Genomic DNA, 25439 nt, shown 5'->3' on the forward strand with positions numbered 1-25439 from the left:
CCATACATTAGTGTTCTTTTTTGTCCTGACAGGTCACTTCCAATGCACTTAATTCTGATTTTATGGCAAGTGTTCGCTTAAATGCTTTGCTCCTAGTGCACTTTGTAGGGTGCCTTGCTTGTAATGCACTGTATTTCCAGTTTGTGGTACGTTTAGCACCCCTTATAGGGTGTGATGTAGTTTCTGAGTTTGGAAAGATTGTACGTTTCTGCACTCCAGGATGGAATATGTACTGAATTTCCACCCAGTCCTCTCTGGAGCCAAGGTTTGAGTGTAAACAAATCGAAGTGCAGATGATTTCAGTGTAAAAGGACAGCTGGCGATTTGAGACGGTGCACGTTTGGAGGAAAACGTCTGATAGATATTTACAAGCGTCAGCAGAACGGACGAGTGAGGAAGAGGTGTAAATAGACGTTTACAAGCAGTGTGGGGAGTGACGAGGTGCACTGTACCGGAGTTTATTCTGCTTTAGCGGACACATTTTAGTGCCCTAGAAAGAGGACAATTTAATCAAAGGCTAGGAGATTGTTTAAAATGGTTCTGAGGAAAACTAAAACTGTATCGGGGAAAAAAAAAACGAGCACTATTATTGTAGGCCTTTCGGCTCTGTCCCGAATACCAGAATTCACTAATAATCAATTTCTTCTGATAATCAGCCATTTTGGTTCTGACTCAAGCACTAGAGAATGCTAGGGTTAGTGTTCATAAAGCTGCTCTTTGGCGCTCTGTCCCAAACACGAAATCACAGCTGTTTAGCGTTCTTACTAATTGTCAGACGTTTTGCCTCTCTCTCTCAAATCCCACAACTCCAAACTAGTTAGTGTTTCACTCGGTGTGTTCCAGGGCCAAGAAAATAGTGAACATTCGCCATAAAATCAAAATGAAGTGCACTGGATGTGACTAGGTGCGCTACAAAGTTCACACTCCCTCCAAATGCTGTGCTGTTTCAGGACAACGAAGAACACTGCCATTTGTGACCGGGCCAAAATTTCTGACTATTAGTAAGAACCCAGACTAGTTCTTGCTGTGTTCTAGCTTTTCAGTCACTAAAAAAAGTTTCTAGTGTTTTTTCCAAACACTAGAAACTCGTCACTAAGTAGTGTACTTGGTACTAGTCAGACACTTTGGCTCTGTCCCAAACGTTAGCATTCATCACTAGTTAGCATTCTTACTCATAGCCAGGCATTTTGGCTCTGTCCCAAATGCTAGAATTCAGCACTAATGTTCTTACTAACTAAACTGACTCCATCCTGAATTCTAGAAGTCAGGTCTAATCAGTGTTCCTAAGGCAGATTTTTTAGGGTTGTCCAAAATGGTAGAATTCATGACTAATTAGAGTTCTTACTACACTAACTGCAATTTTGGCTAGAATTAGCAGAATTCTGTCCATTTTAATTCGGTTCCTAACAGTTCTTACTAGAAGGTTGGGCTGTCCTAAATCCTAGAATCCACAACTAGGTAAAGTTCGAATTGGTTCGTGTTTGAATTTGACCACTTATGAGTTACTAGTCCATGGTAAATACTTTTAAGTATTAAGTCATAGGATCTAATTTGGGACATGACCTCACTTCACTTCAGTTTTCTTTCATGCTAACGTTGCAGCTTTAAGAGGAAAACGGAGAGCTCTTGACTCCTACAGCATCAATCTTGCAAACAGCATTATGTCTTCCAAATCTGCACTTAATCTCTTACCTAATTCATTGCATCATCGAGTTCTTCCAGCTGCGCTCTCGACCCTCTACCTGCACACTTTTACAGCGAGCCTTAATCCCCCTTTCATCACGTCTCCTGATCTCGCTCAATGAGTCGCTTCGGCCATGCATTTATTTACACCACTGCTATCATCTGGCCCCTGATAAAGACAAATAATCTGGATTTTTCCATACTTGACGACTTATCTAGAACTAATCTAAAGTACTGTTCTTTTCAACGATCTGAAAACGTAAGACTTTTCCATGTCGGGGGACAAAAGTTGCTGACACTGGAGACTCCTTCCATAAATGGTCAATAAACGTCTCCTTTGCAGGACACGTCACTTTAGAACATCTTCTATCCAATCCGATTTGAGAATTCAAAAGAACTGCGGTATCACATCAACATAACAGTGTTTGAAAGTTTCTGTGCTAAATTCAGCTAACTGAGATAAGATGGAGCTTCTTGCGATAAGGAATGCAAGTGATAGGCTATCTCGATCCTCCAACGATCAAAGATCGCACACTTACTCTCGGTGTCATTCTCGACATGACTGAAATTCAAGGTGCACATCAGCAGTGTCTGCAAAACAGTTTTCAAAATATCTTTCAAACATGTCATTTGCTTTTTAAGGCTTTCGTTTCAAGAACTGTAGACTACAGTCATTTTTAAATATTAACAGTAGCACTCAAAGCTGACTGAAGACAAAAAGTAGAAATAAGAAATAGCTAAAATAGCTAGCTAATGTTTAGAGAGAAATTTGGTTAGCTAATAGCTAAGGAATGATTAAATCACACCTGACAAATTCAGAACAAGCTAATATTGCGCAAGTTTTAAAATGATAAATGAACTTTTACACTGATATGGGGTTTTATGTGAATTTTGACAATGTGAATGGAAAAACCTGAGGTAAAAAGCCTAAAATAAAAAAAATGGCTACATCAAACAAACAAAAACAAAAGCTGAATAAAAATGCTGAAGTAGAATATGTGGTCATTTGTATCTTAGGAAGCAAAGAAAATAGTGGTTTTACAAGTACATTACAAGTAATGCTCATAAACTATAATTATAACATTTATGTAACTTATGCTGTAATTAAAATTTGTAACTTAGTAGCTTATACTGTAACTTGCAAAGTGAAAAAAAATGTGTAATTTGCTGGGTAATGTAAAAAAAATTTAAAAAAAAAGAATTGTGTACTTCCAAATATATAACTCGTAAGTATTATACTATATATATATATATATATATATATATATATATATATATATATATATATATATATATATATATATATAAATATAAAGCACTCTTGTAAACTGACATATATCAAAATTCTAATGTATAACATATCATTTTGTAGTTTACAACTTACAAAGCAAAAAGATGTGCATACTTAATTACAAATACATAATGTAATGCTCGTAGAAATATCATTTTAACTTAGAACTTATGTTAGAATTACAACTTTGTAACCTATAACTTTCAAAGCCAAAATAATAACAATATGCAGTAATTTCACTGCTGTTATGTGCTGGGAATTGCATACTTACGTCCTATACATAATGCGTAATGCTCGTAAACTGAAATTACAACTTAGAACTTATATTTTATAAGTTTGTAACATAAAACTTAAGTAATAACACAAGAAATTGTTAGTAATCTTACTGTAGTAAAGCAATCTATATATGTAGCAAGGTATCTGGATATCTGGTATGTGGATGTGGAAAAATTGCTTATAAAAAATTGCATACTTAATTACAAATACATCACGTGTAATGCTCCTAAAACTATCATTTTAACCTATATAACTTATAACTTGCGTTACAATTACAAAAATTTTACTTATATAACTTTGTAACCTATAACTTACCAAAAAAAAACATTATTTGCAGTATTTTCACTACTGTTATGAAAGTATAACTTATGTAACATAACTTGTTGTGTTGAAATTCCAACTTTAAACTCGTACAACTTTGTAACCTATAATTTAAAAAAAAAACAACCCAGATAATTTGCAGTAATTTTCACTGCTGTTATGAAAGTATAACACATGTAACTTATGTTGAAATTACAACTTTTAAATTGTATAGCTTTGTAATCCATAACATAAACAGATAATCTGCAGTAATTTCACTGCTGTTATGAAATTATAATTGAATTTATCATTTATGTTGAAATTACAACTTTTAACCTATATAACTTCATAAATTACCATTTATGAGCAGTAAAGTATTCTATGCAGCAAGCTACCTGTGTAATGTAAGAAACTGGGGGGGGGGGCGGAATTCAGGGTGTGCTGCCATGTAAAACGTTATTAAAGTTCAATAACTAAATCATACCAATAACACTGTAATATTGCACATATTTAGCAGTTTTTTTAATCTTTTCTGCATCTACATCTTGGAAATAACTCACCACCAGCTAAATATTTAACCGGTTATGTCTTCCTGCATTAATAATATTAACATGTGACCTATTAAAGCAGGAAGTACTCACATTTTGGCATTTCTTAGGCTGGAAAGGGTTCACTGCATGCCTGGCACGTTGTTAAGGCCAGTAATAGACACACCATTGGAAATACCGCAATTTTAAAACAAGAATGCTGGTACACGTTAGCTGGGCGCTTTTTTCTCCATGTTTATACGCAAGCTCAGACCCTCCCTGTGTTATAAGCACTTAACGCTCATGTTTATAAACACTTTTTAGTGCTACTGCACTTAATGGCAAACGTACACTTAACACGTGATGCTATTCCGGATGAGTGTTTATCGTGTTGAATTCGAGTAACATGCGCAGAGATTCATAATATTAATAATGATGTGCTTTCCTCAAATCTACATTTATTTGTGTTTGTGGTGAGCTTTCGTGTTTATTTATCTACTTTGGTGACGCTGTCTGCATTCAGCTCTGCTCTCTTCTCGGGTCACCCGAAGTTCCACCCTGTTCCCTCGACAGTCCCGATGTGAGTGAGAGCAAACTCCAGTGTAGATGATTTTACTGTAAGAAGAACATGTTAGTGTAAAACACTGTAGTTTAGGAGAAAAGCCTGGGGTTTTCCCCTGTGATAAATATTTACAAATCCACATTCATCCGAGATTATTGTAGGTGTGCTTTTAGGGTATTTGTTGTCACCACTTAACAACTAATACTGAAGGATGGAAGGATTAATCAACAAATAAATACTGGGAAAGAAAAGAAGTGTGGAAGCATTAACAATAGTGGAAAGAGAGTTATGTAAGGATAATCAACAAATAAGAAAGAGAAAAGAAAGAAGAAAGAGAGAAATACATAAGAGAAAGAAAGATGGAAGAAAAGTATGTCAGGGAAAGAAAGAAATGAAAGATGTAAGAGACAGAAAGAAGAAACAAAAGGAAGATGGAAGAAAGAAGGAAGAAAATATTCAAGGGAAAGAAAGGAAGAAAATAAATATGTAAGAGAAAGAAAAGAAGTATGTCAGGGAAAGAAAGAAAGAATGAAGTGTATCGGAAAGAAAGAGAGAAATAATAGAAATGTGTAAGAGAAAGAAAGAAAGAAAAGAAAAATATGTAAGAGAAAGAAAGACAAAAGAAAGAAGAAAATAAATATATAAGGGAAAGAACGAGAAAATAAATAAAGAAAAGATGTGTAAGAGAGAGAAAGAAAAGAAGTATATCAGGGAAAGAAAGAAAGAACTAAGTGTGTCGGAAAGAAAGAGAGAAATCATAGAAATGTGTAAGAGAAAGAAAGAAAAGAAAAATATGTAAGAGAAAGAAAGACACAAGACAGAAGAAAATAAATATATAAGGGAAAGAAAGAAGTATGTCAGAGAAAAAGAGAAATAAATAAAGAAAAGAAATGTGTATGAGAAAGAAAGGAAGGAAGATGTATGCAAAGGAAAGAAAGAAAGTATTAAAAATGAGAAATGAAAAATAAGAATGATTCATAAAATGTAGAAAACAAAAATCAGGAACAAAGAAAAATGGAAAGAAAGAAAGCATGGAAGAATAAAAAATAAAGAAAGGATGGATGGATGGGAAAATGACAGAAGAAAGAATAGAAAAAGTAAAGAGATTCGAAGTGAATCGAAGAAAAAGGTTTCTCTTTAATCTGAAACAGTTATAAAATAAATAGAAATCCGGAGGAGGAACACGATGAGGAGGAGGAAGAAGATGAGAAGGAAATGGAGGATTTCAGCTAACGATTTCTCAGGCAGATAAACGATGTTTAAAATAATAAGGTATTGTTATTTATAATAATAATAATAATAATAATAATAATAATGAGGTTTGAACGGTGTTCCTCACGCGTTCTCTGAGCTGTGACGCTCGGCTCCAGCTGCTGAGGCTTTGACGGACGCGCACTGATCTGAGAGCAACACTTACGCGGGACGATTACGAGGGGGTTTGAATGCAGATGGTTGATCAGTGAGAGAGGAGATGTGGAGCAGCTGTTGAATCAGGCAGCTGTTTGATGCAGAGAGCGAGTGATGAGTTGAGGAATGTGATAGAGGCCCCTGGGAAAAAATGTACAGGGTCCGTGGAACCGCTTTAATCGCATTAGACTTTAACGCTCATTTACGGCGGGAAAAGTTGGAGGGAAAAACGCCCCCCCACTCCCCCCTACCCCCACCCTTCCCCCGCCGTGAGAGAGCTGGGAGTGTGTACAGGGCTGCGTTGTGCTTCACATCTCTACCCTGGGCTAACGTTAATAATCCAGGTTTGATGTGAATTTGAGTGTATTTACGGTAGGTGTTCTACTCGAGCATTTACGGTAATTTCCCTGTTTCAATTGAGCTACAAATGGCGTTTCTGTACTTCTGGCTGAACTCACACTAAATCAGGCCTTATGATTTTTCCGTACAGATCTATCAGACGTGGAATCCCCGGGCACGGCACTTTTTCCCCCTCAAACCGACGGACTTTATCAGCGCCAAGAGAGCTCAATCAGGAGAGTGTGAGCTGCAAAAATGTGCAGTGCAGCCCAAACCAAAACAAACCGAATGTCCTGATCACACGGACCGAGTTACTGTGTTTACTCCACGTCACACATCTGTTACTTTCCCTCATATACGCCCGGCCTGCCCATGCAGCAGTATGGAGGGATTCAAAAAAATCTGGGAAGAAAGAAAAACAAAAAGAGAAAGACCGGGAAAACAATCAACAGCTTAAAATTAAGGAAAAACAAAAGGTGCGAATTATTTGGGAAGAAAGGATAGAGGAAACGTAAGGGCGGGGGGGGGGGGGGAGTGTCAGAAAGAAAGAATGAAAAAAAGGATATAAGGATGACAAGGAAAGAATGGAGAAAAGTGAGCGAAATAAAAAGAATGTATGGAAAAAAGAAAGAAAATTCAGGAGGAAAGGTATAGAGGGATTTTAAAAAGAAAGAAAGATTTTTTTTATTTCTGTCCTTCTTTATTTTACACTGTTGCGTTTTCTCGTTTTATTGTTCTTTTTGTCTCTTTCTTTTTTCCGTCTTCTTGTTTGTTTCGTTCTCATTTTTCTCTCTTTTTCCTTGTTTCTCACTCGTTTCTTTCTGTTTTCTTTTTCTTTCTGTCTATTTCACATTTTTCTTTTTTCTGTTTTTTGTTTCTTTCTTTCTTCTCTTAGTCTTTTTCTTTATTTCACACTCACATTTTCTCTTTTGTTTCTTTCTCTCGCTTTCTTTTGTATTTTTCTTCTTTTCACTTGTTTTGGTTTGGTTGGTTTTTAAAGAATCTTTCTTTCTTGTTTTTTTTTCTTCTGTTTCACAGTATTTTTCTTTCTTGCCATCCCTTTCTTTTTCAATTTGCTTGTTTCTTCTTGCTCTCTTTCTCTCCATTTCCATCTTTCTTTCCTTCTCACTCACTTTCACTCTCTACAGTATGAGAACATACAGTTCCTCTTCACAAAGAACACTGAACACTGATCAGAGGAATGAGAGAAATATTGACTTCAGCTGACCCTCAGCCATCGCTCCACCTCTCTCTCTCTCGCTCTCTCTCTCTCTCTCTCTTTCTTTCTGTATCTCTCTCTCTTTCTCTCTCTCTCTCTCTCTCTCTTTCTGTATCTCTCTCTCTCTTTCTCACTTCAGTTGTATATAATGTTATGTGGTGTAGTGTTGTGTAGTGTAGTGTACTGTAGTGTTGTGTAGTGTAGTGTACTGTAGTGTAGTGTATTGTAGTGTTGTGTAATGTAGTGTACTGTAGTGTTGTGTAATGTAGTGTACTGTAGTGTAGTGTATTGTAGTGTTGTGTAATGTAGTGTACTGTAGTGTTGTGTACTGTAGTGTTGTGTAGTGTATTGTAGTGTTGTGTAATGTAGTGTACTGTAGTGTTGTGTAATGTAGTGTTGTGTAGTGTATTGTAGTGTTGTGTAATGTAGTGTACTGTAGTGTTGTGTAATGTAGTGTACTGTAGTGTAGTGTACTGTAGTGTTGTGTAATGTAGTGTAGTGTAGTGTATTGTAGTGTTGTGTAATGTAGTGTACTGTAGTGTTGTGTAATGTAGTGTACTGTAGTGTAGTGTATTGTAGTGTTGTGTAATGTAGTGTACTGTAGTGTTGTGTAATGTAGTGTTGTGTAGTGTACTGTAGTGTTGTGTAATGTAGTGTACTGTAGTGTTGTGTAATGTAGTGTTGTGTAGTGTACTGTAGTGTTGTGTAATGTAGTGTACTGTAGTGTTGTGTAATGTAGTGTTGTGTAGTGTACTGTAGTGTTGTGTAATGTAGTGTACTGTAGTGTAGTGTACTGTAGTGTTGCGTAATGTAGTGTACTGTAGTGTTGTGTAATGTAGTGTTGTGTAGTGTACTGTAGTGTTGTGTAATGTAGTGTAGTGTACTGTAGTGTTGTGTAATGTAGTGTAGTGTACTGTAGTGTTGTGTAGTGTAATGAAATGTAGTGTAGTGTAATGAAATGTAGTGTTGTGTAATGTACTGTAGTGCTGTGTAATGTACTGTAGTGTTGTGTAGTGTAATGAAATGTAGTGTAGTGTAGTGTAATGAAATGTAGTGTAGTGTAGTGTAATGAAATGTAGTGTTGTGTAATGTACTGTAGTGCTGTGTAATGTACTGTAGTGTTGTGTAGTGTAATGAAATGTAGTGTAGTGTAGTGTAATGAAATGTAGTGTTGTGTAGTGTAATGAAATGTAGTGTAATGTACTGTAGTGCTGTGTAATGAACTGTAGTGTTGTGTAGTGTAATGTGTTGTGTAGTGTAATGTGTTGTGTAGTGTAATGTAGTCTAATGTAGTGTTGTGTAATGTAGTGTAATGTAGTGTTGTGTTGTGTAATGTAGTGTTGTGTTGTGTAGTGTTGTGTAGTGTAATGTAGTGTTGTGTTGTGTAGTGTAGTGTAGTGTAGTGTAATGAAATGTAGTGTTGTGTAGTGTAATGAAATGTAGTGTAATGTACTGTAGTGCTGTGTAATGAACTGTAGTGTTGTGTAGTGTAATGAAATGTAGTGTTGTGTAGTGTAATGTGTTGTGTAGTGTAATGTGTTGTGTAGTGTAATGTAGTCTAATGTAGTGTTGTGTAATGTAGTGTAATGTAGTGTTGTGTTGTGTAGTGTAATGTAGTGTTGTGTAGTGTAATGTAGTGTTGTGTTGTGTAGTGTAATGTAGTGTTGTGTAGTGTAATGTAGTGTTGTGTTGTGTAGTGTACTGTAGTGTTGTGTAGTGTAATGAAATGTAGTGTAGTGTAATGAAATGTAGTGTTGTGTAATGTACTGTAGTGCTGTGTAATGTACTGTAGTGTTGTGTAGTGTAATGAAATGTAGTGTAATGAAATGTAGTGTAGTGTAATGAAATGTAGTGTTGTGTAATGTACTGTAGTGTTGTGTAGTGTAATGAAATGTAGTGTAATGAAAAGTAGTGTTGTGTAGTGTAGTGTAATGTACTGTAGTGCTGTGTAATGAACTGTAGTGTTGTGTAGTGTAATGAAATGTAGTGTTGTGTAGTGTAATGTGTTGTGTAGTGTAATGTAGTCTAATGTAGTGTTGTGTAATGTAGTGTAATGTAGTGTTGTGTTGTGTAGTGTAATGTAGTGTTGTGTTGTGTAGTGTAATGTAGTGTTGTGTAGTGTAATGTAGTGTTGTGTTGTGTAGTGTAATGTAGTGTTGTGTTGTGTAGTGTAATGTAGTGTTGTGTAGTGTAATGTAGTCTAGTGCAATGTAATGTTGTGTAGTGTTGTGTAATGTGTTATGTTGTGTAGTGTTGTGTACTGTAGTGTAGTGTAGTGTAGTGTTGTGTAATGTAGTGTAGTGTTGTGTTGTGTAATGTAGTGTAGTGTAATGTAGTGTTGTGTTGTGTAGTGTAATGTAGGAGTTAATGTATGTGACAGTGTGACAGTACAGTGTTGTTAAAGCACTGGGATTACAGCTGAAAGATGACTCCTCTACCCCTCATCTCTCTCTCTTTCTCTCTTCCTTTCATTCTCATTCTTGTTTTTTCTCTCCCTCTGTAGCCAGCTGTCCTGCTTTCTTTCTTTCTGATCCAGTTTTTCTTCTGCTTTCTTTTAACACTCATCTTTCCAAACCCAAATATTCAACTACCTCTCTTCCATCCCCATCTCAATCTCGCTCCTATTCTTTCTTTCTTCCTTTCTTTCTTTTTCTTTCTTTCTTCCTTTCTTTCTTTTTCTTTCTTTCTTCCTTTCTTTTTCTTTCTTTCTTCCTTTCTTTCTTTCTTTCTTTTTCTTTCTTTCTTTCTTAGTTGTTTCTGTATGCCTTATCTTTCTTCCTCACTCTCTTGTTTTTTATTATTATTATTGTTATGATTTCTATTTTCTTTCTTTCTGTCTGTCTATTTCTTTTTCCTTTGCTGTTTCTTGCCTTTTTTTCACTCTTTCTCTTGCTATTTTTATTTTTGCATCTTTCTTTCTTTCTTTTCTGTCTGTCCTGCTTTCTCTCTTTCTGGTCCCATTTTTCTCCTACTCTCTTTCTACACTCATCACCCCAAATATTCAACTTTCCCTTTTCTATTACCCCCCCCCCCACTCTCTCTCTCTCTCTCTCTCTCTATCTCTCTCTCTCTCACTCTTTCACTCTCTTAGGCTGTGTTTACGTAAATGCCCCTTTTTTCGCACCTCCACCCCAAATCTCTTTTCCTCTGTGTGTGTGTGTGTGTGTGTGTGTGTGTGTGTGTGTGTGTGTGTGTGTGTGTGTGTGTGTGAGTGAGTGTGTGTGTCTTTTTCCACTACTGAAAAAAATCACACTGACACACTACTGAAAACGCTCTCTCTCTCTCTCTCTCTCTCACTCGCTCAACAGAATGATGGTGTCATGTTAAGAAATAGACATACGTTCAGTGGTAGACAGGGGTATTTGTGTGTGTGTGCGTGTGTGTGTGTGTTTGGTGTTTGTTTGTTTGTGTGTGTGTGTGTGCACATATTCATGCTACTGGTATGTGATCTTTAGCTAAAACGGTTGAAATGTTTAAGAAAATAACCACACACACCCTTTAAAATAAACACAGCCTCAACACCCGAACTCTGTATTCATAACACACACACACACACACACACACACACACACACACACACAAAGTTCTAATTGGGGGGATTATGTAGCATAGTAATGTGATGTAATGGGAGATAACACACTACTAGCCTCCCACTAACCACCCCCCCCCCCAAACCCCTGAGGCTCAGGTGGAGCATTTACAGCCACTTATAGAAGAGTGTGTGTGTGTGTGTGTGTGTGTGTGTGTGTGTGTGTGTGTGTTAGAGCATGTTACTGTGGCCCGGAGACAAAAAAAAACTGTATGATGCTGAGGGGACCAAATTTATCCTCGAACAAAGGACTGTGGAACTTCTTTCTGTCTTTCTTCTGATTCTATCAGATTTTTCTCTTTCAGTCGTTTTTCTTTTCTTCGTTGTCTTTTTTAATTCTAAATTTTCTGTTTGACTCTTGTTCTTTTTCTTTCTTTCTTTCTATTTGCCTTTTTCTTTCTCTGTCACTTTTTTATTTCTCCCTTTTATTTCTTATATGTATTTATTGTTTCTTTCTTTCTTCTTTCTTTCTTTCAGGTTTTCGCTTAGTGTCTTTTACCTTCTTTCCAGTGGTCACTTTCTTTCTCTTTGTCTTTATTGTTTTATCTGTTTTGTCTTTCTTTTTTCACTCTCTCCCAGTTTTTCTCTTTTACTTTTTAAAAAATGTTTGTCTCCTTTTCTTGCTTGCTTTTCTTGTCTTATCTCTTTCTCTTTTGTTTGTATTCTCCTTCTTTATCTATCTCGTTCTAGTTTTCTTTCTTTCTTCCTTGCTTTTCTATCTGTTTCGTGATCTTTCTATTTTCTTTCCCTTTTTCTTTCCATTTTTTCTATTTTCGTAGACTTTCTTTCTTTCTTTCTGCCTGTTTATTTCTTTCTTAATTTACTTCTCAGTTTTTTTTCTTCGTGTCTTTTACCTTCTTTCTCATGGTCACTTTCTTTCTCTTTCTCTTTTTTGTTTTATCTGTTGTGTTTCTTTCTTTCTTTCTTTCTCTCATGGTTTTTCTCTTTTACATTTACATTTGCAGGTTTCATCTCTCTCTTTCTTGCTTGTTTGTATTTTTTTCTCTTTCTCTGTTGTTTTTATTTTCCTTCTTTATTTATCACTTTCTATTTTTCTTTCTTACTGTGTTTTCTCTCTCTCTTTCTTATGTTTGTTTTATTTTCTTTCTCTGTTTTTCTTTCTTTTTTATTTTTTATAGACTTTCTCTCTCTCTCTTACACACACACACAACCTTTTGGGGACACAAATATTTAGCATTATTAATACTACCACACAAAAATAGAACTAAAAGTGTGTATCAGCGTGTGAGAGAGTATTAGAGTGTTTGTGAGTATTAATAAAAATCATCGTTGGGATATTTTGGCAGGTCTTGTCCTGTGTATGCCAAGGCCTCTTACCACCTTTTTTTTTTTCTTTTTTAAGTGACGATGACGCTGTCTCACATTCCTCTCATCATCAGCGTGTAAACACAGAGTAAATATAGTCCTGGCCTACACTGTTATTTATGCTCGCCCCACGGTTACACTCTCCCCTGCTTACACAGTATAAGGAATACTGTTGGATGTTGAATTCTCTATTCTGATTGGTCACTAGCTCTGACACTAGTGCAGCTACAAATCACAAATGTTGACATCGTAATGTTTCATGTAAATTATTTAACGATTATGGAAGGAGTCTCCAGCGTCAGAGTTTTTCTGTTTTCTGACATCGTCAGGATTAGGTTTCACTGTAACTGAAGTGGGTTTTTTATTTATTTATTTAAATCTTATTCTTCAACTTCAGTAGAGAGAAACAAAGGAATGCTGGTGAAGGAACAACTCTATAGCTTTGATAACGTAAGTGAGAACAGGAACTAACTTGTTTGATGGACGTTGATGGATTTAACACACTTATTATTATTATTATTAATATTATTATTAATATTTTTACTTCCATTGTAGTAAGTCAAAATAACTTCCACTTCTGCCCTTCAGCTTTTCTACCACTAAATGTCACTAAATGCAAATAAGCTATATCGGGAACACGCATTTCACATTAAGGGTGATTAGCATACCCATGTGATTACAAAGAAAATCAGCCTTTCTGAAACTTGTGTAAATTTTAATTTGGCTTGGCTTACGCAAACATTTACAGACAGCTTTACTAAACGACTGAGAAATGACTCCCGTTATGTGTAGCTGGAGGATTAAAAGCTACATCCATAGGGGGCAGTGTAGGGCTGAAACAATGGAATGTCTTCCCTGATTAGTTGGGACTTTGCATGCCAACAGCGCACATGGCGACAGCGATGGAGGCTACTTTACCGTTATCTTGTGTGGACAGTCTAAAGGGCAGCGGTATCACCAGTGTAGATGGTCTGTTAGGCCAATTAAATCAGTCTCATCGTGAAAAGGAAGAGTACATTTCTCTTGTTCTGGCACAGAAATTTCATGCAAAAGATGTCAGGATACTGTCATCTTGTGTACACGTCGCATAATTAAAAGCAATTATAACACTGTAACTATACTGACGCTGACTTTAATTCCTCACAACTCAGTGTAACATTTACCGTAACATTTACTATTACTGGAACATGTGGCATCACTCACTGGAACCTTTAATGCATTGTAAGACTGACTGTAACGATCACTGTAACATTTACTCCAACACTATTGTTAAATTGTCAGATGTGGTGTCACTCACTGTAACTCTCACTGTAACACTAACATTTACTGTTACTGGAACATGTGGTATCACTCACTGGAACCCTTTTTACACACTGTAAGACAGATTGTAATGATCACTGTAATATTTACAGTGATATGCCAGAGATATATCACCTTACAGCTCTCGCCTGGTTTCCCACTGAAGCAAAGCAGGGTTGAGCCTGGGGGAAACTGAGGTTGCTGCTGGAAGTGGTATTAGTGAGGCCAGCAGGGGGCGCTCACCCTGTGGTCTGTGTGGGTCCTAGTATAGTGACGAAGGACACTATACTGTAAATACAGCACCTTCTCTTGGATGAGACGTTAAACAGAGGTCCTGACTCTCTGTGGTCGTAAAAATGTAGGGGTATAACCCCGGTGTCCTGCCCAAATTCCCCCATTTACCCTTCTCTATCATGGCCCCCTAATAATCTCCATCTCTGAAATGGCTACATCACTCTCCTCTCCACCAATAGCTGGCTCAATATCGCTGCTGTCGCGTCATCCAGGTGGATGCTACACACTAGTGGTGGTTCAGGAGATTTCCCTCCATACAATGTAAAGCGCTTTGAGTGCCTAGAAAAGAGCAATATAAAATCTAAAGAATTATTATTATTACTCCAACACTACTGTTACACTGTAACGTTCACTGTAACAATAACATTCACTAACAGTTACTGTAATACTTACTGTTACACTGTAACATATCGTATACTCACTGGAACCCTTTAACACACTGTAACACTGTAGCATGGCACCCACTGTAACATTTATTCTAACACTACTGTTACACTGTAAGATGTAGTATCACTCACTGCAACACTCACTGTACCATTTACTCTAACATTTACTGTTAAACTATAACGTGGTATCACTGGAACCCTATAACACACTGTGAAACTTATTGTAACACGTCCTCTAAGACTCACTGTAACATTTACTCTAATACTTACTTGTTACACTGTAACGTGGTATTACTCACCGGAACCCTATAACACACTGTAACACTCACTGTAACACAATGCAGCATGATGTACACACTGTAATGCACACTAACATACTGTAATATACACTGTAACACTCCCTGTTACAGACTAACAATCATTGTAATACACTAACACTCACACTGTAACACTGTAACACACTGGAACACTTACTGCAACTCAGTGTAACACACTAACGCAATGTAGCGCTGTAACACTGACCGGAACCCTATAACACACAGTAACACACTGCAACACTGTAACACATAGTAACACTCACTGTAACACATGCTATCAGTCACTGGAACTGTATAACACACTAAAACACATTGTAACACTCCCTGTAACACTGCAACATGCTATCACTCACTAGGGACCTGTAACACACTGCAACACTCAGTGTAACACATTGTAATAATGTAACACACTAACCCTCACTGTAACACGGTAGCACACTGTAAAACTTATTGTAACTCAGTGTAACACTTTAGTACTCACCGGAACACTATAACACACAGTAACACACTGCAACACTCAAGGTAACACTGTAACACATAGTTACACATAGTAACACTCACTGTAACACATGCTATCACTCACTGGGAACCTGGAACACATTGTAACACTCAGTGTAGCACATTAATACTCACCGGAACACTATAACACACAGTAACACATTGCAACACTCAAGGTAACACTGTAACACATAGTAACACTCACTGGGGACCTGGAACACATGGTAACACTCACTGTAACACTGTAACACATGCTATCACTCACTGGGGACCTGTAACACATAGTATTGCTCACTGTAACACTGTAACACATGCTATCACTTACTGGGAACCTGGAACACATAGTAACACTCACTGTAACACTGTACCACATGCTATCACTTACTGTGCACCTGGAACACATTGTAACACTCAGTGTAACACAGTAACATGCTGTCACTCACTGGGGACCTGGAACACATAGTAACACTCACTGTAACACTGTACCACATGCTATCACTTACTGGGAACCTGGAACACATAGTAACACTCACTGTAACACTGTACCACATGCTATCACTTACTGGGAACCTGGAACACATAGTAACACTCACTGTAACACTGTACCACATGCTATCACTTACTGGGAACCTGGAACACATAGTAACACTCACTGTAACACATGCTATCACTCAACTGGGGACCTGGAACACATTGTAACACTCACTATAACACTGTACCACATGCTATCACTCACTGGGGACCTGGAACACATTGTAACACTCAGTGTAACACAGTAACATGCTATCACTCACTGGGGACCAGCTAACAATCACTAACAATCACAGTAGCACACTGCAGCAAGCAAACGCTAACTGTGAGCGTGGACTCTGGCACACTGTATCAAATGCTGTGCTAAAGGTTTTCATGTGGTAAATATTTTTGTTTTGTTGCACATGTGGTTATTGCTCAGTGATGTACCATATGAGCACCGTGTGTGTGTGTGTGTGTGTGCGTGTGTGTGGTGCGCCCAATCTGAGACAACACCCCCTGAACTGTCCAACGTCATATCAGTTTTTCACAAGGACAAAAAAAAGTTAAAACAGCACGCCCCCACTCCGGGGAGTGTGTGTGTGTGTGTTTTGACAGAGGAAGGCGACCGAGAGAGAGGGGAGAAAGGGGAGTGAGACAGAGAGAAAGAGAGAGAGAGAGAGAGTGTGTGTGTGTGTGTGTGTGTGTGTGTGTGTGACGGAGAAAAGTTGGTGAGCCACTTCGGGAAAAGTCGCTCGCGGAGCTTTAATGTGGACGCACGCGCCGGAGTTCAAAGGATAGAGCGCGAGAGACAGAAATGAAGCCTGGGTCCACGTGCAGGTGAGTTTAGGGACTTCGCAGTGTCGTTAATTTTTACGAGCAACCACCTCGTTAACCACAACGCAGCAGGTTTTGACGCGTGCGTGCGCTTTATGTTTCCGCGTGCACTTTTCTTTCACCGTTTTTATGGGTAAACTGCTGGTTTATATTCCGGCCTCGCGCAAGTTCTGGATTTCTCAGTCCTTGCTCGCGCGCGCTCTCCACTATCACTCACTCTTTTCGGGATCGTTGGGGGACTCGCGCGGGCTTCTGAAGTCCCACCGAGACTCTTTGTGCTCCGGGGTTTATGGTTTTTTTTAAACGAGGGTTGGAATGGGGGAGAGTGTTGACTTGAGGCTCGCGCGAGGGGCTCGCGGGTTTCCGCGGTAATTACGGGCTCGCGCTGAGCTGTACCGAAGCTCGCGACTACAGCAGGGACGTGTGTGAGAGAGTGGGGTTTGTGGCAGCACGCAGAATGTAGTATACTATCATTATTGACCAAGTACATGACCACTGATGTGCGCACACACACACACCACATTTTATGCATCACACGTGCTGAAAGACAGGAGTGCTTGATGTGATGGATTATCCAGAATGTGTGTGTGTGTGTGTGTGTGTGTGTGTGTGTGTGTGGTTTGTGGCAGCACGCAGAATGTAGTGCTACCACTTTATACTGCTATTATTGACCTGGCACAACCACTGTTGGCCACACACACACACACACACACACACACACACACACACACACACACACGCGCGCACACACTGAGAGACAGGAGTGATTATCGGGATAGGCAATCACAGATAAATCTAGAATGTGTGTGTGTGTGTGTTTGTGTGTGTGTGTCTTGAGTTGAGTGAAGATAAGAGTATAAAATCTGGGCCCAAACAGTGCAATACACACTCAGTGAAGCACACACAAACAGCTCATTAGCTAATTAACAAGCCTTTCAGATAAAGTATGTTAGTGTTTTACTGTATTCCTGTGTGTGTGTGTGTGTGTGTGTGTGTGTGTGTTGGTTGGACCAGTAACGAGAAGCATGTGTGGTACTTTGTAAACACAATTACTGTGACTGGACATAAGAATTAACGCTCACATTGGAAGGTTGTGTTCATGTGCTTTCACAGACACGTCACATTCAGCTGTGTTAAGACAAAACAGTAGTGTTTGGTTGTGTGTCGGGACTAAAAGTGTATAGTTGTGTGTTATTTTTTCGGTTGCGTGTTAAAAAATGTGACGGAGTTAAAAAAAAAAAAAATTTTTAAAAATGCACAAACAAAAAAACCCCCGAACATGTAGTTGTGTGTTGGGATTAAAGTTAAAGTGTGTAGTTGTGTCTTCGGTCTAAAATGTGTAGAGTTGTGTGTTAGGATTTAAAAAGAGTATCGCCTCGTGTTAGGACTAAGCAGTGTTCGGGTTGTGTGTTATAGCTAAAACGTGTTCAGTCAGTGGTGGGAAAGTTCCGGGTATTCAGAACTGGGTTAAGCACATACTTAAGTGGATTTTCTGAGCTCCACGGTCAGATAGAACTAAAAGACTGAAGATGCAGATGGTGGTTTTTCTTTGCTGTCAAATGTAATCCCCTACCACATAAAGAGTAAATGACTTTTTAATAAAAAAGTAAAAAAGTTGAATGTGATGATGATAAAATAGTGAGCGTGCGTCCTTGTTGTAATTGAACGCTGCAGATTCGGTTTAATCGGACAAAATGGCTCCCGCGTTACATTACTCAGCAGCTTGTGGAATAGCACTTGATCCAGCGCGTCTTAGTATTTTGCACGTTATGTAACGTTCATCGTGCTCAGACGCGTGTGTCCACAGCTACTTAATCAGAGTCGTGAAATTGTAACGTCCAATGAATAAAATGAATCTTTTATTTCTGTTCATTTGATTATTTATGATCTATTTTTTCTCTGCAGTTACAATTCACCGTCCCGTCATTTAAAAACTTCTTAAAATTTTTTTTTTATTATTTCTTTTTTTTTTATATACAGTTGAATCTGCTCTTATTTGTGTTTTATTTTGTGTGTGTTGATCATCTTTGTGCAGGTGGTGTGTGTTATGGATCACAGTGCTGAGCGCAGTGTGTGTGAGCGGCGTCGAAAAGGCCAACAAAACAGTAAGTGATGTTGATTTGTAGAGCAATACCTTTTGAACTATTTTGTAGTCTGCTATTCGCTGATGGCTGTTATGTAATCACTCTAGTGATTCGATTCTTTTTACTTTGATTCATTTGATTCACCGAGGAAATACCAGGCTGTGCTATAAATTGTATAGCTATAAATTACTATTGACCGTCATCAGAAACACCTGAAAACATGCGGTTTGGGATGGTGTGATTGCTGTTAGCTAGACTATAAAATATTGTGTTAAATAACAGTGTGTGTGTGTGTGTTCTGGCATGTGGGACAGAGCCATTGTGTAGCTATAGTGTGTGTGTGTGTGTGTGTGTGTGTGTGGAAATTTGTCTCAAGGCCTTTATGAATGAAGTGTATGAGTTGCATTCCTTCTGACGGCTGCGTCCAGTGAGACACACACACACACACACACACACACACACACACACTGTTACTGCCCCCTGAATTAAGGACTCTGAATGGCCCTTTCCGTTATTTGACATTTAGACCAATGGTGTGATTTGTCCGTGTGTGTGTGTGATTTCAGTAGTGTGTAAATTAAGTAGTGTGTGTGTGTGTGTGTGATTTCAGTAGTCTGTAAATTAAGTAGTGTGTGTGTGTGTAGGTGTATTTACCCTGGAGAGCATGTGCATGCCTGTTTTTGTTTGCAGAAGGAATGGGTGAAATCTGTATGTGAGTCAGGAAAAGGTTGTGTGTGTGTGTGTGTGTGTGTGTGTGTGTGTGTGTGTGTGGCTTCTGTGTCATCCATTATGTGACTCATCCATTTCCTAACTTTTATAATAGGTGTTACTATAAGACACACACACACACACACACACACACACACACACACATGCACACCTCTTGATTCAGTCACTGTAAATTTCTGTAACTTACTGAAAATCACTTGCATCACTGCTGTGGTGAATTTAGGATCATGTCTCTCTCTCTCTCTCTCTCTCTCTCCTATGTACTTTCTCTTTTTTCCCCCTGTATACTCTCACTCTTTCTGTCTCCCTATGCGTAAGACAGATTTTTCGTCCTGAGTGGAGACGTTTGTTTGATGAATCCATTCTTTGGATGGCTCTCGTCCAACCTTAAAAACTCTCCTCCCATTTTTTAAAATGTGTTATTAAGTGAACCATAAAATAAATTCAGATTTCTTGAGTCTTTCAGCTGTGGCCGTCGAACGGCAGACGAAGAACGTGTGTGTTCTCGTACCAACCCCATACTTAAACATGATTTTTCATGGAACAACATGGAACTCAGCTCAGGTTCTCTAAAAAAAAAAATATATATATATATATTTTTTTTTTTTAAATCCCGTTCATAAATTTTGTTACAGAGATGATGTTCAAGGTCAGGTTCAGCTGAGAGGAACAAGGTGAAATAAAATTGCACTTGAACTCCTGCTAGTGTGGTTTCCAGGGTCTTAGTGTTCTGGGCTGTGTTCCAAATGCCACTCTATTCCCCCCCCCCCGTTTCCTACACTGGAGAATTATGTAGCACACTAATACAGACCACATTAGATCACCAATGGTGCCTTCTCCACTAACACAGTGGTGTTTGTTCAGGGAACCGAAGAACCTTTCTTAAGAACCAGCCCGAGTTTGAGAGCTGAACTATTTTGTCATCAGTTATAGGTGTATCCATCCTAGTGTGTAAAAATAACAACTGTGAAGGGTTTTACAGGTTTTATTTTTGGCTTTAGGAACATTTTGTACAATCCGTGGTCTGTTATTTTAACATCTACATACCACACACGATTATACCCAAGAGGAGAGATGCATGCTTTATTGCTTTTTGGTGTTAATTTTGAGCATATAGCTGGTCCAGAGTTCCTAGACTAAAGGTTCTTGGCTTAGGTTCCTGGACTAAAGGTTCTTGGCTTAGGTTCCTGGACTAAAGGTTGTTGGCTTAGGTTACTGGATTAAAGCTTCTGGTCTAAAGATCATTGGCTTAGATTCCATGGCTAAAGTTCCTGGACTAAAGGTCCTTTGCTTAAGTTCCTGACCAAAAGCTCCTGGACTGAAGGTCCTTGGTTGAGTTTCCTGGGCTAAAATTCCTGGACTAAAGGTTCTTGGCTTAGGTTCCTGGGCTTTAATTTCTTTGTTAATGTTCCTGGATGAATATTTCTGGCCTTAAGCTCCTGGGGTAACAATTCGAGCATAAATTTCCTGGTATTAACCCCTTTGACTTTCAGGACCTATTGATACTCTCAGATTCTCTACATACCTGCAATTACACACCTGTCCTAATAGTTTCCCTGTGATTACCGAATAACACGTAGTAATTACGAAATAGTATGTTTTTGGCTGAGGTTCCTAGTCTTAAATTTCTTCGTTCTTTTGCTAATAATCCTTACGTAATATTTTTTTACGTAAGTTCCTGGAATTCAATTCTTGAGTGAAGGTGTACGACCCTAAGTTCTCCGACCTCAAGTTCCTGGTCCTAAACTTCGAAGCTACAACGATCCATTAACATCCTGTTTGTCTCGCTGTGGCTTCTGGGTCAGCTCTGTAACCAGTACCAGAACCTTGTCCGTGATTTCCGTTCCAACTGGACACCTCATGTACATGTAAAGAAAGCGTGGCGTTGTGTTTTTTAGGTAGCATTTCTGTGTTTGTGGGTGTGAGGTTAGCAACACAGAGACTACAGTGGAAATACCAGGAACAGTAGCCTTGAGCTAAAATTCCTGGGATTAAGTCCCTGGCCTAAAGTTCATGAAATAAGTCTCCTGCAAGCCTGTTGCATCCGCTGAATAGAAGTTCCACCGTAGCTTAATTTGAACAGAAATAAAATGAGTTTATGGCCCGCTAACATAAACAACAGCCGACCTAGTTTCAGCATATCCTTAAGTTATAGCTTAAAACATGGATTTACTGCCTGACATCAACAAAACTACTCGGTGATTCTGTTCAAGGTGAACGATGCTAGCGTGTGTAAAAACAGCAGTTCTTTCTATATAGGGGGATGTGTTCATGTGGATAAGATTATAAAATAGACTAGAAATTCATTACAGACGTGTGCTAGATTTGAACTTCCTGTCATTGTAGGGCTTAAGAGCAGGTTTGCTAGGAGCTGGCCGCTGGTCATTTACAGCTGAGAGAACCACGGAGGAATAGAAGTGTGCAAATGTGAAGTGATGGTGGTTGTCCAAGTCAGTGGTGACGGCCTGGGGCAACAAGACAGAAGACTGCTGAACAGTGAACACAGCACACGGTAGTGAGAAAACAAACAGACGTGCTGGAAATGTTTTGGTTTTTTTTCCCGAAACAGGACAGAAGGCGAGTTCTAGCACATTCTAGCTCATTACTCAGCCGTTACTCACAGATGTTCATTACCTACTATAGTGCGCACTACATGTTGTAACTGCCCCAGGCAATCTTTTTTGATTGCACAGGCATACGGATAGGAAGACAGACAGACAGATGTTATCAGAACATGAAGGGTTCCTTTCACGTTGTTTACTCTCTCGCGCGGTCTGTTTGTTTACAGGTGATCGGGCGACGCCCCCGACAGACAGAAGTGGTGGGGCTAGAAGGTGTATGGGGCCCATGGAGTGAGTGGGCGGAGTGTTCTCAGAGCTGTGGAGTAGGCGTGACTGAGAGGCGCAGGCAATGTGTGCCACCGGCCCAAACCTGGAGTCGGCCGGGTTACCTGCCGTCAGGTGCATCAAGCCACACCCCCTTACTTCCCCCCAACGTGCCTTATTACCCCTCCTCATATCCTGGCAATGACAGAATTTATCAGGCCAATCAGAGTCCTGGACTACCTCTCTATCGAGACACACCTGAAGGGGTGGGGCAAGAACTGCCCAATCGTGCGCCTCCTTTCTACCGAGCGAACGTCGTAACGCCCAATCAGCAGCCGATTTCAATTTACCGTTCTCCATCTTCTTCGTCCATGCATGCATACGGCCAATCAGGGAGAGGATCCAGACGGCCAGCCAACGAGGGGGCTGGAAGAGTAGGTGCAGGCGGGAGTAGGAGGTCAATCTCCACCAATAGGGATCCAGCGTCTGTGAGAAAGTGAGTGTGATTGGATTACCTCTTTTTTTTCTTTCTTTCTTTCCTTCTTTCTGACATCTCTCTTGTTCCCTCAGACAAATCCGTCCTGGTCAGTTCGGTTACGGCAGGGTTCCATACTCACTCCCGCTTCACCGCCAAAACCGGCACACGCGATACGCCCGTCTCCATGGAAACGCCACCGCCGAGCCACTGCGGGTCAAAGGCACCATGGCTATGCAGGAAGCGGAGAGCCAACGTGAAGAGAACGAAGAACGGACAGACGCAAAGCCGAAGGAGGTACAGAGGCAGAAGCAGAGATCCATCACTAGACGTGCTCCTCCTCCAGCCTCTGCACCTTTCTCTTCACCTCTCCACAGGCCACACCCACTTCCAGACGCACCACTCTACGCCCCGCCACCTTATGTTCCACCCCCTGCAGTTCCGGTACAGCAGTACAGGTGCTCTGGGAAAGGCAGAGAGATCCGGAAGTGCACTGTAGAGGTAAGAGCACTAACATATGCTGACTTACAAACTGTATTCGGGACAAAACCTTCAAACACATTCCTATGATTAATTTTTCTCATTGTACATCTGGTAATCATTTGGATTTGTCAAAGCTCACATTTATGATACTAACCGCACTTGAACGCAGCACTACGGAGTGTGTCTTGGTAACGTCGAACACTTATAATTACATTTCTTCAAAATGGGGAAGTGAGAACGGGGCCGAATTAGACGAAAAGCTCAGTGAGTTCGCTGAAACACTCGGTCTAAGCAGATTAAAAGCTCTTCAGATTTCTCACGTGCCTCTGCTATGTTTATTTCCCCAAAAATCCATGGACTTTCTCCCATGCATCCTTGAGCATATCCACTTCCTGCGGTCTGGAGCGAAGCAGCTCGTAAAAGAGGCTCCCAAATTCTGAAGCGCACGGAGATTGAAATGTATTGGGGGGAAAGGATGATTTGTTAGGAAGTGCTGGAATGAAGGAGCGTTACTGGGAGTGTGCTCAGACGGCTGGAGCCTCGTACGCTACCGCTGTACCACCCTGTACGCTCCGAGCTGGAAGAGCTTCACACACATTTCATATTGGAGCAAGGCAGCGTTTCATGCTTCAGAGATTGTTGGCAGGGTGCAGTCACACACACACATACACACATACATACTTACATACACACACATCCTTGCATACACACAGTGGCTCGGACAGTATTGAAAAAGAGGCAACAAGCCTGAGAGCACTACTACCTATACTGTCTGTATCTGTCTCTTTTTCCGCATGTCTGTCTGTCAGTTTGTTTGTATATCTGTCTGTCTGTTTCGCTCTCTCTTTCTCTGTCTGTCTGCCTGCTTATATGCCTATACGCTATATCTGTCTGTCTGTCTAACTGTCTGTCTATATGGCTACCTTTCTGTCTTCCTATATACCTATCTGTTTACACGTCCTTATGTCTTCCTGTGTGCCTATCTGTCTATCTGTCTGACTTTTTTCCTACTTGTCTGTCTATCTTTCTGTCTTCCTATATGCCTATCTGTCTGTCTATATGCCTAATTGTCTGTCTGTCTGCCTGCCTATAAGCCTCTCTGTCTGTCTTTTTGTCTTCCTAAATGCCTGTCTGTCTGTCTGTCTGTCTGTCTATAAGCCTATCTGTCTGTCTGTCTGCCTATATGTCTGTCTGTCTGTCTGTCTGTCTGTCTGTTGTCCTATATGCCTATCTGTCTTTCTGTCTTCCTCTAAGCCTATCTGTCTGTCTCTGTCTGTCTGTCCGTCTGTCTCTCTGTCTATGTGCCTATCTGTCTGTCTGCCTGTATACAGATCGCTAAGTCTATATGCCTACCTGTATATCTGACGATATGTCTGTCTGTCTGCCTTATCTGGCTGTCTGTCTGTCTGTCTATCCGGCTGTCTGGCTTTCTGTCTGTCTATTTCTCTTCCTATTTGTCTGTCTGCCCGTATGCTTATCTATCCGTCTGTCTGCCTATTAATAATCATTATCGCTCTGTGCTCTGCTCTCCAACACCCCCTTGTTTTTTATCCACTAACCCTTGTTCACTCCTCCGTGCTGAATGGGACAGAGCCAGATGATCCATGTTGCCTAGTTTCGACTTTTATTAATGAAGAACACAGGACATGAAACAGATACAGGTCTTTAGCTGCGTAGGGCGAGGCGGTGGTCTGTACGGAAGCCCAGCTGGGACATTTCTCCTCTGAGCTCACTTTGTGGTTTTGTGCTTTTGTTTTCTCTCCATGTTTTCAACCCTGTAGGTCTTTTCTGTAAAACTTGTTCTATTTTATATCAATTTCTTGGTTCGGTTCTGCCAAACTTACAGAGCAGATGATTGCGTATTAACCCTGTAATCGGTTGTTGTAGTTTATACACGACTTAAATACTGAAATTAGCATTATTATAGCTGTTGTAAATAACACCATAAAAAGCACTATTAAAATGACATATAGTTTACCCAGAGCTGTGTTTGTGGTTGTGTGTGTGTGTCACAGTGGCATTATATTTAAAAGGGTGTGAGTGGAAATAAAAGTGCACCACACACACGCACACACAGTCAGGAAGCTGTTCTCTGATCCACCTCTGGCAGTAGTGTGTGATCGCGTGATGGATGAATCATCCACTTAGCCGATGTATGGCTGAGATTCACTTCCTCTGTGTGT

The 25439-nt window shown here is 39.7% G+C and overlaps 1 protein-coding gene across 1 annotated transcript in view; it reads left to right on the plus strand.

The window, feature by feature from the left end:
- Positions 1-16230: 16230 nt before the first annotated feature.
- Positions 16231-25439, plus strand: part of adamtsl4 (ADAMTS-like 4) — a 33541-nt gene continuing 24332 nt past the window's right edge. The window contains exons 1-4 of the mRNA XM_053649983.1: positions 16231-16663; positions 18696-18765; positions 22262-22794; positions 22869-23274. Of these exons, the coding sequence (XP_053505958.1) occupies positions 16641-16663; positions 18696-18765; positions 22262-22794; positions 22869-23274 (1032 nt within the window). The 5' untranslated portion in view covers positions 16231-16640. The remainder of the gene's footprint in view (positions 16664-18695; positions 18766-22261; positions 22795-22868; positions 23275-25439) is intronic.

This window comes from Ictalurus furcatus, chromosome 1 (assembly GCF_023375685.1).
Source record: "Ictalurus furcatus strain D&B chromosome 1, Billie_1.0, whole genome shotgun sequence".
Classification (NCBI taxonomy): Eukaryota; Metazoa; Chordata; class Actinopteri; order Siluriformes; family Ictaluridae; genus Ictalurus; species Ictalurus furcatus.